The 13,325-nt window shown below is 36.9% G+C and overlaps 1 protein-coding gene across 7 annotated transcripts in view; it reads left to right on the forward strand.

The window, feature by feature from the left end:
* The window catches only part of GRIA4 (glutamate ionotropic receptor AMPA type subunit 4), a 215,861-nt gene that overhangs the window by 151,624 nt on the left and 50,912 nt on the right, over nt 1–13,325 (forward strand). For 6 of the 7 annotated variants that reach the window (XM_059467009.1, XM_059467008.1, XM_059467010.1 and 3 more), the window contains exons 9-10: nt 118–228; nt 7,676–7,882. In XM_059467009.1, the coding sequence (XP_059322992.1) occupies nt 118–228; nt 7,676–7,882 (318 nt within the window). Of the gene's footprint in view, nt 1–117; nt 229–1,533; nt 4,568–7,675; nt 7,883–13,325 lie in introns of those variants that run through there. The other variant, XM_059467013.1, reaches the window with a different exon arrangement.

Raw genomic sequence — 13,325 nt, forward strand, 5'->3', positions numbered from 1 at the left:
ACAGCACTTCCTTTGGACAAAACCATCTTTGGATCACTCTTATTCTTACAGGAGTTTATATTTGTTGTTGTGCAGAATGTAGACCTTACTGCAAATTATGTACATTTTATTTTGCAGGTTGGTTACTGGAATGACATGGATAAACTAGTTTTGATTCAGCATGAACCTACACTTGGAAATGACACTGCAGCCATTGAGAATAGAACAGTAGTTGTCACTACAATTTTGGTAAGGTGTTTCTTTTTTTTAATGCTTATACTGGTGTGTGACACAATCTCATTTCTAGTTATGATCTAATTTAGTCTGCCAGTTCCTAGGGTGGTGGGAGGATGAGCCATATATCTTAATTATAATGACTGTCATGTCTGCACAGATTTTTTTTTTTGGTATGCATTTGATATAATGATTCACTTGAAATCAGGTTTTAAAAATTGAGTTGTGGTAACTTTTTCTTTAATTCAGTCTTTTCCATTTTTTGCTAAAATAAGTCTCAGAGATATGACTTCTTACAACCTCTAATTGATAAATCTTGACTCACAGAACAGTGGAAGAAAAGAAAAACCCAAAACCTTTAAATGACAGAATAGAACAGAGGGTATAAAATGAGATTACTGTAATACCAGTGTCCCTTTTTCTTGGTAAATTATAAACTCAATAATTGACTTTAGTAAAAGCTAAAGCTCTTAAGTGGTATGGTTCAGTCAACCAGTCAGAACTGGATTATCTATTCTTAATTGTGGATGAAAACATGAATTTAGTAGATGCATTCCTAATGTTCATTCAGCATTTCAGTAAAATTTCCATTTTAATAAAATCAATATAGATTTGGAATTTGATTTTGCAGGATTATTGTGTTTTTAAAGAGTGGTTGCATAGGAGAATGAGTTTTTTGATTAATTTACATTTTTAATTCACAATTTTTCAAAACAATTGTTTCTTACAAATCTGTATTTAAAAAAAAAAATATTTAACTTTTTTTTTTCCTCTGAAGTCAGACTTGCCCTTTATAGCTGATGTTTATCAAAGCCAAATGGCAAAGGGTGACCTTTACGTGACCACTTTTAAGATTTTACATCTCAGTTCACTGCCCTTTTCACCTGCCTCATTTAGACAAGACATGTTAACCCAATAAACTGTGTCTCAAATGGGAAGGAATATTCTGTAGGTGTTAAAAAAATAATTTTTTCTAACTCCATACAGAGTTTAAAGTAATCCAAATGAAAGCATCAAGCAATGTTCTATCTAAAAATACAGTTAATTACCAGATTTTCAGCAGTCTGTATCAGCACTTATGCGTTAATTATGTCTTAACAAATCTCCCGTTGAAGGTTGTCATTCCAGGATACAAAACAACCAAACTACCATACAAGAATTCAGAATATAACTCCTAACCAAATTGTGTAACTTTTAATTTTATTTTTGCATGGGAAATTTTAAATATATGTATCTTTTTCCTAAAAAAAAAAAAAAAAAAAAAAAAAAAGACTCGATGATGGAAAAAAATATACTTCAGTACAGTCCTCCTCTTTTCAGCCTCTGATGAAGAATCCTATTTTAAGAAATTGATCAAGGAAGAAAAGAGTCCCAAGATGCTGCGAACATTCCTAACTAAGGCTCAAGTATTAACCACCAGTCTAGTAACATTGAGCTAATTTTTCCATATGGATTACTGTTCCTCTGACTGGATGACCAGGCACTGAACCACCAAGAAAAGTTCTGTGACTAATCTGAAATGTCTAGAACAGATGATGTTAACCTTCAACTTTGCCAAGCTGAGAAGAGAACGATGTGAATTACAAGCTTTCAGTCGAAATTTTCCTCTCAAACCAATCCTGATACCTTTGACTGAAGCTCTCACACATGAATACTGTAATTTCCATAAATAGCTCCAAGCTTAGGAGAAGCGAGTAAAATATAATAAGGAAAAGTAATAGAAAAGGTTTCTGTTCACCAGAAAGGAAAAAAAAGGAAAACAAGAAAGCTTTTAAAATGTGTTATCTTGCCTGTCCTGTTTGCATTAAAGCATTTTGATGTGCATAATAAATGTTATCTTCAAAAGAACTTTTCCAATCCCTGTATTGAAGGGACTGATGGGATCGTTTGCAAAACCAAAAAGCTGAATTAGTATTCCAAAGCATGCCCTGTGTTAATGCAGCATGTCATTTTTGGATAAATGCAATTAATTGAAAGCAGCACAGCTTCTTGACCAAAAACTGTCCCCTTTCCATGTTTCAAAATCACAGTGCAAGAGAAATATATTGGAATTTGGTTTGAATAAGAATATATGGTGAATTCTGCCTTATCATGCTCATCTCCCATGTACTGCTCTGGGAGCTGCACACATGATGCTGAAGGCAGAATAGAACCATGATTCTTAATATTGGCTTGCTAGGACAATGTATTTAGCATCTGCAAGATCACACACACAAAGAAAAGAAATATTTAACTACAATAACTTTCAGACTCCTGTTATTTTTCTCTTCTTTGTTATGTTGCAAATGCCACAGAGACTTTTTCACCTCTTCATTGCCCTCTTCATGTTGAAGGGAAGTTGAACCATTGTAGATGACACATTTAATTTTGGTTGCATGCATAGTTTCCAACATTAAACTGAAAAGCCTCTGCAAGCAGTGCTGTCAGACTTTTCAGTCTTCAAAGACAGATGTCATGGCAGCATAGGAAAAGTTTACAGGTTTTCAGCATGGCTCGCTTTAATTTTTGCCTAAAGCCAAATAGCACAAGTTGATTTGTCCTCTGTTTCTTCAGCTTTTATGTGTCTATGCTTACTTTGCTGTAGTGTGGCTGTATGCCTGTTGCATAGAAACTGCATTATAATGATCAGCTCTGCACCCAAAGAACTTAGTATAGTGTTTTCTACTTGGCAAAATGTTTTCTTCATTTGTAACACAGTGAGAGCAGGTAGAAGTTATTTTACAAATTTGGTTTAGGCTCTTAGCCTATCCCCATTAGCTGTGTGGTGCAGTAGCAGCCCAGAGAGAGGAGGCAGCAGGGGGCAGCTGATGTTCTTTACCAACTGCAATTTATAGCTCCTATTCTGCACCTCATGTGATGCACAGCCTCCTGCACTCTGGAAAGGACACATTTCTTACCTGTGCAGAGGCATTCCCTTTGGGGTGGGATGATAACACCTCCAAATGCACAGTAGGCTCATTGCATGACTGGAGAAGGGATGCTCTTTGCAGCCCTGCTCTAACACTAGGGTAAAGCAAGGGACTTGTCTAGCTAAGGAGAATGATCATCTCTAATTCTGCAGGTTCAGAAATATGGTCCCAACTTGTTGAGGAAGAATCTAGGGAAGTTGGCTCAGAAGACTAATCCAAACTCTCAATACATTTCATGATAGGGCCAACTCTGCACTTAACTCTGAGACTGCAAAACTTAAAAATCACAAAATTCCTGTAAAACCAAAGCTTGACGGTGAGCTGCATCTGCATTGTGCTTACAGTTCAATATCTGAATGAGATATCCTTGGTGTTTGCAGATTAAGTTCCAAGGGCAGGATTCAGTTCACAGCCAAGTCACCTAGATGTGGATGGCTTTACAAAGGGTATTGATTCAGTTGCATTCAGTGACATTCAAGATGCTCTAGGATGCACAGCCTGTCCCCCATTTCTTACACTGGAAGGATCACCCTTGCCTGTCTCATGCTGTATATGTGACCTCTTCTTCTGGATGTTTTAGCTGGTGTATGCACTTTTCCAGGCATGTGGGATAAGTTTTTCCCCAAGATTGTAATTCCACAAAAATTTTGAAATTGATTCAGTGGCCTATAGGTGAATGCCTTATACTGAGGGTATCAGACCTATCTGTAACATGCAAGCACAAAGCACCTGCAGAACAGCACCTTGGGGTCAAGCAGGTCACCTTAGGGCATCTAAGATGATAGGCAACTTTCATTAGGTGACTGAGAATCACCATCACTGTTTTGACTGATACTCTTGATAGAGTCTTACCTCAGAAATTCTATTATAGGCTTTTTTCGCATAATAGAAAGATATTTTTTCATTAGAAACTTTATTAATTAAATTCCTCAGTAGTGTGGAGAAAAAAATGAAGTTTGTTGCATGAAAATAATAAAGACTTCAAACCGAATCCTGGACACTTTATTCAGAAGAAAAAAAAAGTAAAAGAAAAAAAACTTACCAAAAAAACCTTCCATTAACATTTACAGAAGTTTCTTTCAGAATAAAGTGTGATAATGTGTCCCACACCTGTTCTAAAAATTAGAAATTTCCTTGCACAGATATCTGCCGCTTTTACAAATTATTTTTGCAATGGTGAATATTTTGAAATCCACTTTGGAATAGGAGAACCAAGTTTAAATCTGTTTGTTATTTGGGTTAGTTACTTTGTCCGACTTCCCTTATAGTATGAATCATCAGTTGTGAGCATTTAACTGTACACATGAATTTGTGGCAATGTGGTGGAATGATCTGTTTACATCTATAAAGGTAATTGTTGCAGACATCAACTTGTATTTGCAAATGTTAAGTATTGTTATGAAATTGTGAATTATATAAGTAAAGCTTGCACCATTTCAAATATCTGTTCCGTGCTAGTCATTGGTCATTTCAATGTGGACTTTTCCGTGATTCAGTACTCCATAGAACATTCTTAAGCAGCTGAAATCTTGCAAATATTGCAATATAAAACCTCATTCATCAGTAAGTCAGAGGTGTGCTTTATATCAGTAGGTTAAAAGCTCATAGTCCAAAAATATAGTAAGCACAAAGATGGTGGGCAGAGATAATCTTTCTATTAGACAAGATGCTAAAACTGGAAACAGTTAAAAAGTAGGCCTATGTTTTCAGCTATTTCAGCTGATTTAAAAGAAGATAATACCTCTCCACAGACAACTTGCAGCTCTTGCATTTTTAGACTACCATGATTACACCATTACTACTAACTTTGAAAATACTATCGCAAGGAATCATACAAAAGAAAAAGGTCTTTTTCAGTGCCACAGATAGAAAAGAGCATCAAGATATGGCTAAGTACATGCTATTGATCAATTCAGGTATTTCATGACTTCACAGTGTGACCTTGAAAGTTTATCCGTGTAAGTTACTTGTTAGCAAAAGGTGCCTTGTAGTGTCTTTTTATTATAACAACTGAACACCTCATCAATTTGAGACACCCTCAAAGTCTGAAATGGACAGGATTTAAAACTAGGGCTACTATTTGATTTCTTTCTTTTTAAAAATAATCTTTATAAGATACTCACATGCAGTCCCACCCGCATTCCCCCATTAAATTCTATCTTGAAAATAGATATCTGATTACTTGGCAGGTAAAGTAGGCACAAGAATTAAAGAATAAAATAGGTTAGGAGGGAAAGATCAACATAGTAAGCAAATGATAGTAGGTGTTGCTGTTATCTTTAAATGTGCCATTTCACACTGGCAGATCATACTCAGTTGCTGCTCCTTTGAAAGCAGTCACAGCAAGGCATGCTACCTTACTCTGTAAGCTAATTGCATTATGAAAAATGCTCTCTGCTCTGTTTTGCTCTAAATCAGTGAGATCAGTGTGAGAAGGGGAGATGGATGGGGAAGAGAACCAATGCAGTTCCTCCAGGTATCCAACAGATCCCTGTCAGATCTTAGTGGTCTCTCAACTGCATGGGATGACCTATCCGTGTACCTACCAAGGACAGAACTGGGCCACTTCCCTTCTCAGTGTTCCCTCACACAACTCCTGGCTAGGAGGGCTGAAGTGCACTTAACCTTTAACAGAAAACTTGAGGCATCTGCCACTTGGCTTTGCTGTGCAAAAACAGTTAAAATGCTTTTTTTGAAGCAGCCCTGCCAGTGGTGGGGTGCAGGCAGAAGCACAGTGTCTGGGTTTTGGAGGAAGGAGTAAGCTGATCTGGCATACACTGTGCCTGTCTTTGAGTCCATCGCCAGAATTATCTCCTGGTGTGACTCTAGTTGCATGCCTTTGGCTGCAGATTTATGGCTGAATCAGAAGAGCTGGAAACCACTGACTCTGGCCTTTGGAAAGCAAAATTGCTTTTGAGGTACAGCAAGCAATGTAGCTGAAGCTTGTAAGGAGAGTTCACAAATGTAGGACAGTGGACAGACTTTGTTGCCCTTCTAGCAAGCAGTTGGCTAAATCACAGACAGGACAGAATCTTTTTCACCTCTGTTTATTTTAAACTTTTTTGTGGCAATAACATATGTGGAAAGGCACAGATTTTGGCTCTTCCTCTCATATGAACAAAAAGTCTTTGTGGGGGAAGAACATTTTATACACATGGCCAAAATACTTCCAAAAATCAGGAGCTTCTGCAGAGGTCAAGATCTCCCTGCTTTTCTCCCTCTCTCCCTCTAGAAGACCAGTGGTTGAGATCAACGTGATTTAGGTAGGGATAGGAATACAAGAAAAAGTGCAGGTTGCTGGTAATACTCTGCAGTTTTCCTTTGAAAATTCAAACTCCTTACAGGCAAAGGCACTCATTGGACTGCACTCATATAATACCACCTATCCTCCCTTGTTAGACACCTAATAGAGGTTAAAAATTGTTGTTGCTTACAGATGATGTTCTTGTAGTTTCAGAGGAGCAGGCATTGCTGCACTACATATTTAAATTTATTTTTATTCTTGTGCTAATTATATCTGTAGGAAAGATGGGAATGGGATACTACCAGAATACTACCAAGGATAGTGTCAAAAGACCAACATTTTCCAGGGATAGCACAGAGAAAACTTAAGTTGCCAGTATTTTGTGATGTAAATTCAAACAAAGGGTGACCTAAATTACCTTTTATATTAGACAAATATTTCATCTGGAACTGGCTCTGAATATGAATTATGTGAAGTAATTTAAAATACCATCAGAAAGTACAGTTTTACTTAATAATTTCTAAAGTCTGAATTCACATAGAGCTAATAAGAAAATTACCTTGATATCCCAGTTGCATAATGTTCACTATTGTAATAGCATGGTTAATACAGGGAATGCAAGATCTGCTCTTCAAGACAGGTTTTACTCGTTCTCAATGGCACTCACTGTCCCAAATATTTGGTACTTCTTTTTCATACAACATGTAAAGTCACTGTCAACTTAATACCATTCTTGTCCTTGCATATCACTGAAGTCCATCCTAAAAAACCTTGCAGAATCTGCACTGTTTTATTTTAAAGGAAAGATGCATATTTCCTTGGGAGTGTATTTCTGTGTTCTCAGTAAAATGTATGTAGCCTCTTAGGAGCTATACATTCTAAACCTCAAGAAATGAAGCCACTCAGGCTCTGTATCTGAAATTACATAGGCAGTCACCCCACTATGTTAGAGGATATGCTTACTCACTGAAGTCAGAAGTCTACATTGTACCTTCATGATCTCACAGCCCTTTGCACTGTATAGGCCCAACCTCTATTCATACTTTAAATTTAGCATATACTGCACTAAGGTCTGTCATTTAAAACAAAGTAAGGTTGATAATTCTTGTGAAATGTATAACCCAAATCAGTGTGAAGAGTATATCTTGCCAGAAGGATTTCTGTTCATACATTTTAATTTAAACCTGCTAATATTGTCCATGAACTTTTTATAAATTGTGTGTTATTCAGTCAGCTCATGACATGTTTGGTTTTTTTCAGACTATATTCGGTACACTTCTCCTTTACAGTTCTACTTCTTTCATTATAGGAAGCCCCATATGTTATGTTCAAGAAAAACCATGATACGTTTGAAGGGAATGACAAGTTTGAAGGATACTGTGTAGATCTGGCATCAGAAATTGCAAAACATATTGGTATCAAGTACAAAATTGCCATTGTTCCTGATGGAAAATATGGAGCAAGGGATCCAGAGACAAAAATCTGGAATGGGATGGTGGGAGAACTTGTTTATGGGGTAAGCATACCAATTTTTGAAGCAGGATTTAATTTATCATAGTATAAGTCATAAAATAGGAAGTATATGTGCATTTTATTTAATCTTGGGGTCACAGAAAAGAAACATCATCTTGTTTCAGGTCTGTGAGTTATCACTTATTTTCAAAATTTAATAGTTTCATCCAAGTTCTACAATTTATTCAATTAGTACCATGAAACATTAGAACATCCATAGTTTGTATATCCCTTAAAAATTCATTAATGTTAGAGACCATCTATTCTTGACACACCGTAAAACTTGGTTGGGAAGAATATCACTCATTAATTAATTTTCATGGAATGGTGGACAGATCTTTTTAAAAAGATGGGATTCTTTGTCTAGTTTGATAAATGAAAAATCCACCATCATATATATTAAACATAGGTATTAAACCACTACAGACAAGTACATAATTAGGCAATTCACAATGAAGACAGACTTTTAAGATGACCATCAATTATAAAATTTAAGATCAAACCAGGTAAGTTTAACAACTGAGAACATTATGTTATAGAGTGCTCTGGAGAAGGATTCTTCAGAATACCATAATAGTTAGCAATTCTGTTGACACATAAAGTTCCAATATTTAACATAAAATAGCTCCAACTGACCTAAATAAATATTTTCAGTATCTGGTATTACCAAAAGTAGGAAAACTCAGAGCTGAGCTTGCTGATGACTATAGTTGCTAGTATCTGCACTGAGAAATGTTCAGAATTCTTAGAGAAATCTTTAATTTCAGTGTTGGAATAATAAAAAAAAAATCCTCAAACTACTCAGATGTCAATATTTCCACCCATGAATTCATAACATGCCTCAACCTCCTCATAAAAAATTCCTGCATACCAGTTGAACCATCCCCATTTTCACAATTCCATTGGCAGGTCAGGCCATACATTGCAAAGGCCTCGTAGCTTTTGTAGCAGCTCCATTTCAGTTCCCTTCTGCTAGTTTAGCATAGCTGATAAATTCTCCATTAGCATCAGTTCAAGGGACTCTGTAGAATGAAACAGTCTCTGTACTGTAGGAGTGTGGGAAATGTTGCCCCAGAATTTCAGTGATCTCCCTTCCCCATTGGCATGGAAAGGTTATATCAGGTTCCCAAAATTCTCCATGTTCTTTGAAGTTCGTGAAGGAGCCAACTTCAATTTTGGAGCAAACCCATGGACATCAATGGCCAAGCAATATTTCATACTAGAATGTTTTTTTCGATTATCCAAGAAATGTTACTATTTAGGAGAAATCTCTTTTGTTCATATGTACTGTTTCAGTGGCCTATCATCTAGTTGAAAATTATAGAGGAAACTTGATATTACACTTTCATTTTCTGTTTGTATGGGGTATTCTTTCCCTTGTTTTATCTTAAAAAAATTTGCCTCATCAATCCTAAATTGCCCTAGAACTAGACTGAAATAAAAAGTGTTGTAAGGAAGCTCACACAGATGTGCCAACACCTACAGCTTTTAACAGAGCTGAAAGCTGTACAGTTCACAGGCATGAGGAACCTGTTGCAAATTACCCACATGAAGAAGGCCAACCCAGAATACTAGGCCAACATTTCATTTTTTGTAATGGAAAAGAGTGAGGAGGAGACTTTTTCCAGCTATCTGTTTCGGATGTCCACAGTCTTTGCAATTCTGGGACTAGGCCCTGGGAATGAGCTGCAGCAAAGCTCTTGGAGCTGCTTTTTTACTGAAGTCAGCTGCTGCCCAGGACATTCACTGCACTGTCATAAGGCTCCCTGAGGCTGTATCGATCCTGATGTATCAGTGGCACCAGGGAATGTCCCTGGGCTTCAGAATTCACCTGATTAATCTGCTAAATTTCAAGCATGGTCTCCAGTACATTTTTGGCCCATAATTACTGTCCAAAACAATTCCTGAGCCCTGCTGGACACCAGGATAGAGCAGACACCTTTCCCTACAAGCAGCTCGAACGAGGCCACGCAGGTTGAGAGGTCGGGTGACTTTGATGGCAGCGACGCGGCCTGTCCAGTGCCGCTGGGCCTTAAGGCCAAGAGCTACACCGGGCATGCTTAGTGTACTTCTACATGTGTAGCTTTAAAGGAAATTGTTCTTTCTGCTACTTACAAAGTTTTCTGCTAAGGATTTCCACAGGGAATCCATCAAGAGCATGCTTCCTGCAAATTCCTTGAGTCCTTGCCAGGCAATTTACAGAGCATCAGGTTCCCAGGCCTAGGAGAAAACAGAAAAATCAGTCAGGCAGAGACTTTGCTGCAAAGCTCTGCTAGAAGAAGAGTATGTTCATCTTCTCTGATAGATCCCCTAATCATAAACACAAATAGTATGAGTAGTTGGCTGTATTTCAAGCGAGGCTTTTTATTTGCAGCCAGGACTGGGAGAGAATTTGCAACGGAATTAGCAAGTTGACGAGATGATCTGTTTGGGAAACATTTTAGAGCTTTTAATTCCCAACCATGTTAATGGATTAACAGACAGTTTTGCTCTGGCTGGTGAGATTGGACTCTTTTCTATACAACACAAAAGATTCCTCTGCTCTCTTGCTCTTACTCTCCTACCCCAAAGCCCCTTGGCCCTATCCTTACTACTGAGAATTTTATTCCATGTTCCTTTAAGACCTGTATGCACCAGAGGTTGTTCTGGTACCTGGACACTCCTGAGCTGCACAGAGCAGGGTAGTCATTTCCTTGAACCCCATGGCTGATTTTTCCATCATGTCCCATATAAAATGCTGTGGGGTACAGTTTTGCTAAGATTGTACAGAATGTCACGTGGGGATGGTTGCTTCTTTTCCTCTTTTGATTTTAGCACATTATTAAAAACTATGAGAAAATTTTGGTCATTTGTCCCTGATGAATCCACATGCATGCACTGGGCCATGGGGATTCTGTTTGCCTGGATATCTAGCTCACAGAAGAAATGCTGGCTGGGGATGAAATGCCATTAAGCACATGTAACAGGTGTTTCCAAATTCACCAGCAGTCAGCTCCAATTAAATATTCATTCTCCTGACACAGAATGCTTTTCTTTCACTGCTTAACACAAAAGGTCACAACTCATTTCTGTTTGAAATCTCAGAAGCCGTGAGCTTCTGAGATTAAAATCTGTTTCTGCATGATTTTTTTCTCAGATAGTATTTCTACCTTCACAATACATGTACCAAGCATAAATTTTATTCTCAACATTATAATAATTATATATTCTGGAAAAGAAAATGTCTCTCTCCATCAGAATCAATCTTGTCTCTTTCTGTAATATTGGAAGGATCCAGAATGCATCTGTACTTGGTAATGGTGGAGCCTTGATTGAAATGCTGTTACAGATGCAGTTATTAAACTGTGAAGTATCATTAGTCTCTGTCAAAACAGATTTCAATGGCAACAAAATCATTAATTGTTTTTGCACCATAGTTATATTATTAATCATTTAAATCCATAATTATATGGTGTATGTTAACTGGGCAAAGCACATAATTATCATGCACAGCTATTTTCATTATTTAGCTTTTGGAATAAAGAGTTTATGTAGGCTTTACATGGCACACAATAGTCATACAAAAATAATAATATGATCAGTCTGGGGCGCTGTCGTTTCTCCAGTTTTTTGGCGTTTAATTATGACCGAGCTATATATTTTCCTTTTAGATTTCTTGGCATAAAATTGATTTATCTAAATTATGAATTATCTGATACTAGATCACTATTGTAAAAAAATGGGTTAAGTTCCTGTTTCTCCTCTTTAACTCCTTCAAGGTCTGTAGGCAGCAGTTTTGATCATGTTCGTCCTGCATACCCTATTTAAGCATTTAAATTTCGTATGATAAATCCTCTCCAGTATTTCACATATAATATGCAATGTACTAAGTAGGTATTCAAAACCTCCTCAATTCACACTAACTTGGGGAAGTCACTTTTCCAGCTCACACTGTGAAAACTAACAACCCCCAGGAATCTGTTTTAACCCCAGTTGAAATCTGCAGACACAAAAAAAAACCCTGTTAGCCAACATCTTTGAAGACCAGTGACTAGGTCTGTCATTTACACTGTGTTAATGAAGATACCACTATATGACAAACACAGAGAGGATTGGCAGGAATAGATTACAGTTGCCATGAGTCTTTTGCTTAATCAAAGGACTCCACATTAGGCATTCGCAATAATTAAAACTCAGAAATACAAAAGATGTTGACTTTAAAGAAGGAAACCATTCTTCTGGAGAAAAGCTACTTATGAGTAAGATGAAAAAAAAAATGCAGAAAAGCCAGTAGCTCAAACCATCCTGCAGTCTTTAGACTACAGAAATTAAGTTTACTTTCTAATTTTCAGGTTAGTTGAAATATTGATATTAATATTTTTATATTTTAGACATGTTACCCTTCTCAAAGAATAGCTGTTTTCATAAAACATCTGTTTCACCCTGATTTAGATAATCACAAGGGATTAAGAAGCCAAATTTTTAAAAAATGCCTTGTATAACAAAATGTAAATTAAAATTAAGAGGATTAGCAGTGATATCATAATGTTTACCTGAGACATTAGCACCAGAGTTAATTTCTGATACCTTTGCAAAATTATGATTTCAGATGCATTGCTTAAAATGTAATATCTTTAAATAAAATTTTGGAAAGTGTATACATCACAGATATTTCAGAATGACAGATATAATCTGATGATTAATATACAGCCATCTTAATACAAATGTGCATTTTTGGGCCACTGAATGAGTCAATTCTTTTGAATTATTTACAATTGCAAAGCTCTCAAAATAGGTTTAATTTTTAACCACCCAATATTGGTTGAAAATAAAGCTTATATATGGCTTGATATGAATTAGCACATAAAATAGAAACCACAAATTAATTTAAATGCATTTACCTGTTTCAAAGTTGTAACATGACAAATAAGCTCCTTTTCAATATTTTCTTTGGCACACGAGCTATTTACTTAACACTGGATTAAACTATTTGAGCACATCCTTATTTTTCAGCATGTTTTAACTTCATTGAAACCACAAAGTGTTCACAAAATACAGTTACTCTCCTGAGCCCATAAGCTGTATAGAAGTCCACACTGGTCACAGAACACAGGCTCTGCTCTGTGGCTGTACCTAGGCACAGCACTATGGTGATGAGCAGGACACAGGCTTCAGCAGCTCTTGCATCTGTTCCCCTCTCAGGGATGCATCCTTTGCCCCAAAGTCCCCACACAATTCCCATCTGAAGCCCTGCTGCACTGACAGCTTTAGTGTAAAAGGCAAGGCTAGGCAAGGAACAAACCTTAATGTAGTGTAGCATCCCTAAAGAGAAGAGCAATGCATTAGCTTAGCTCCAATATTTTATGGTGCATACAGACATCATTGTTAGCAGCCATGATCACCGCCATCAATAACAATTCATTCAAGATTGGCATCGTCATCCAAAAAACAGATTAGAAATACATTTA

This window comes from Ammospiza nelsoni, chromosome 2 (assembly GCF_027579445.1).
Source record: "Ammospiza nelsoni isolate bAmmNel1 chromosome 2, bAmmNel1.pri, whole genome shotgun sequence".
Taxonomy (NCBI): domain Eukaryota; kingdom Metazoa; phylum Chordata; class Aves; order Passeriformes; family Passerellidae; genus Ammospiza; species Ammospiza nelsoni.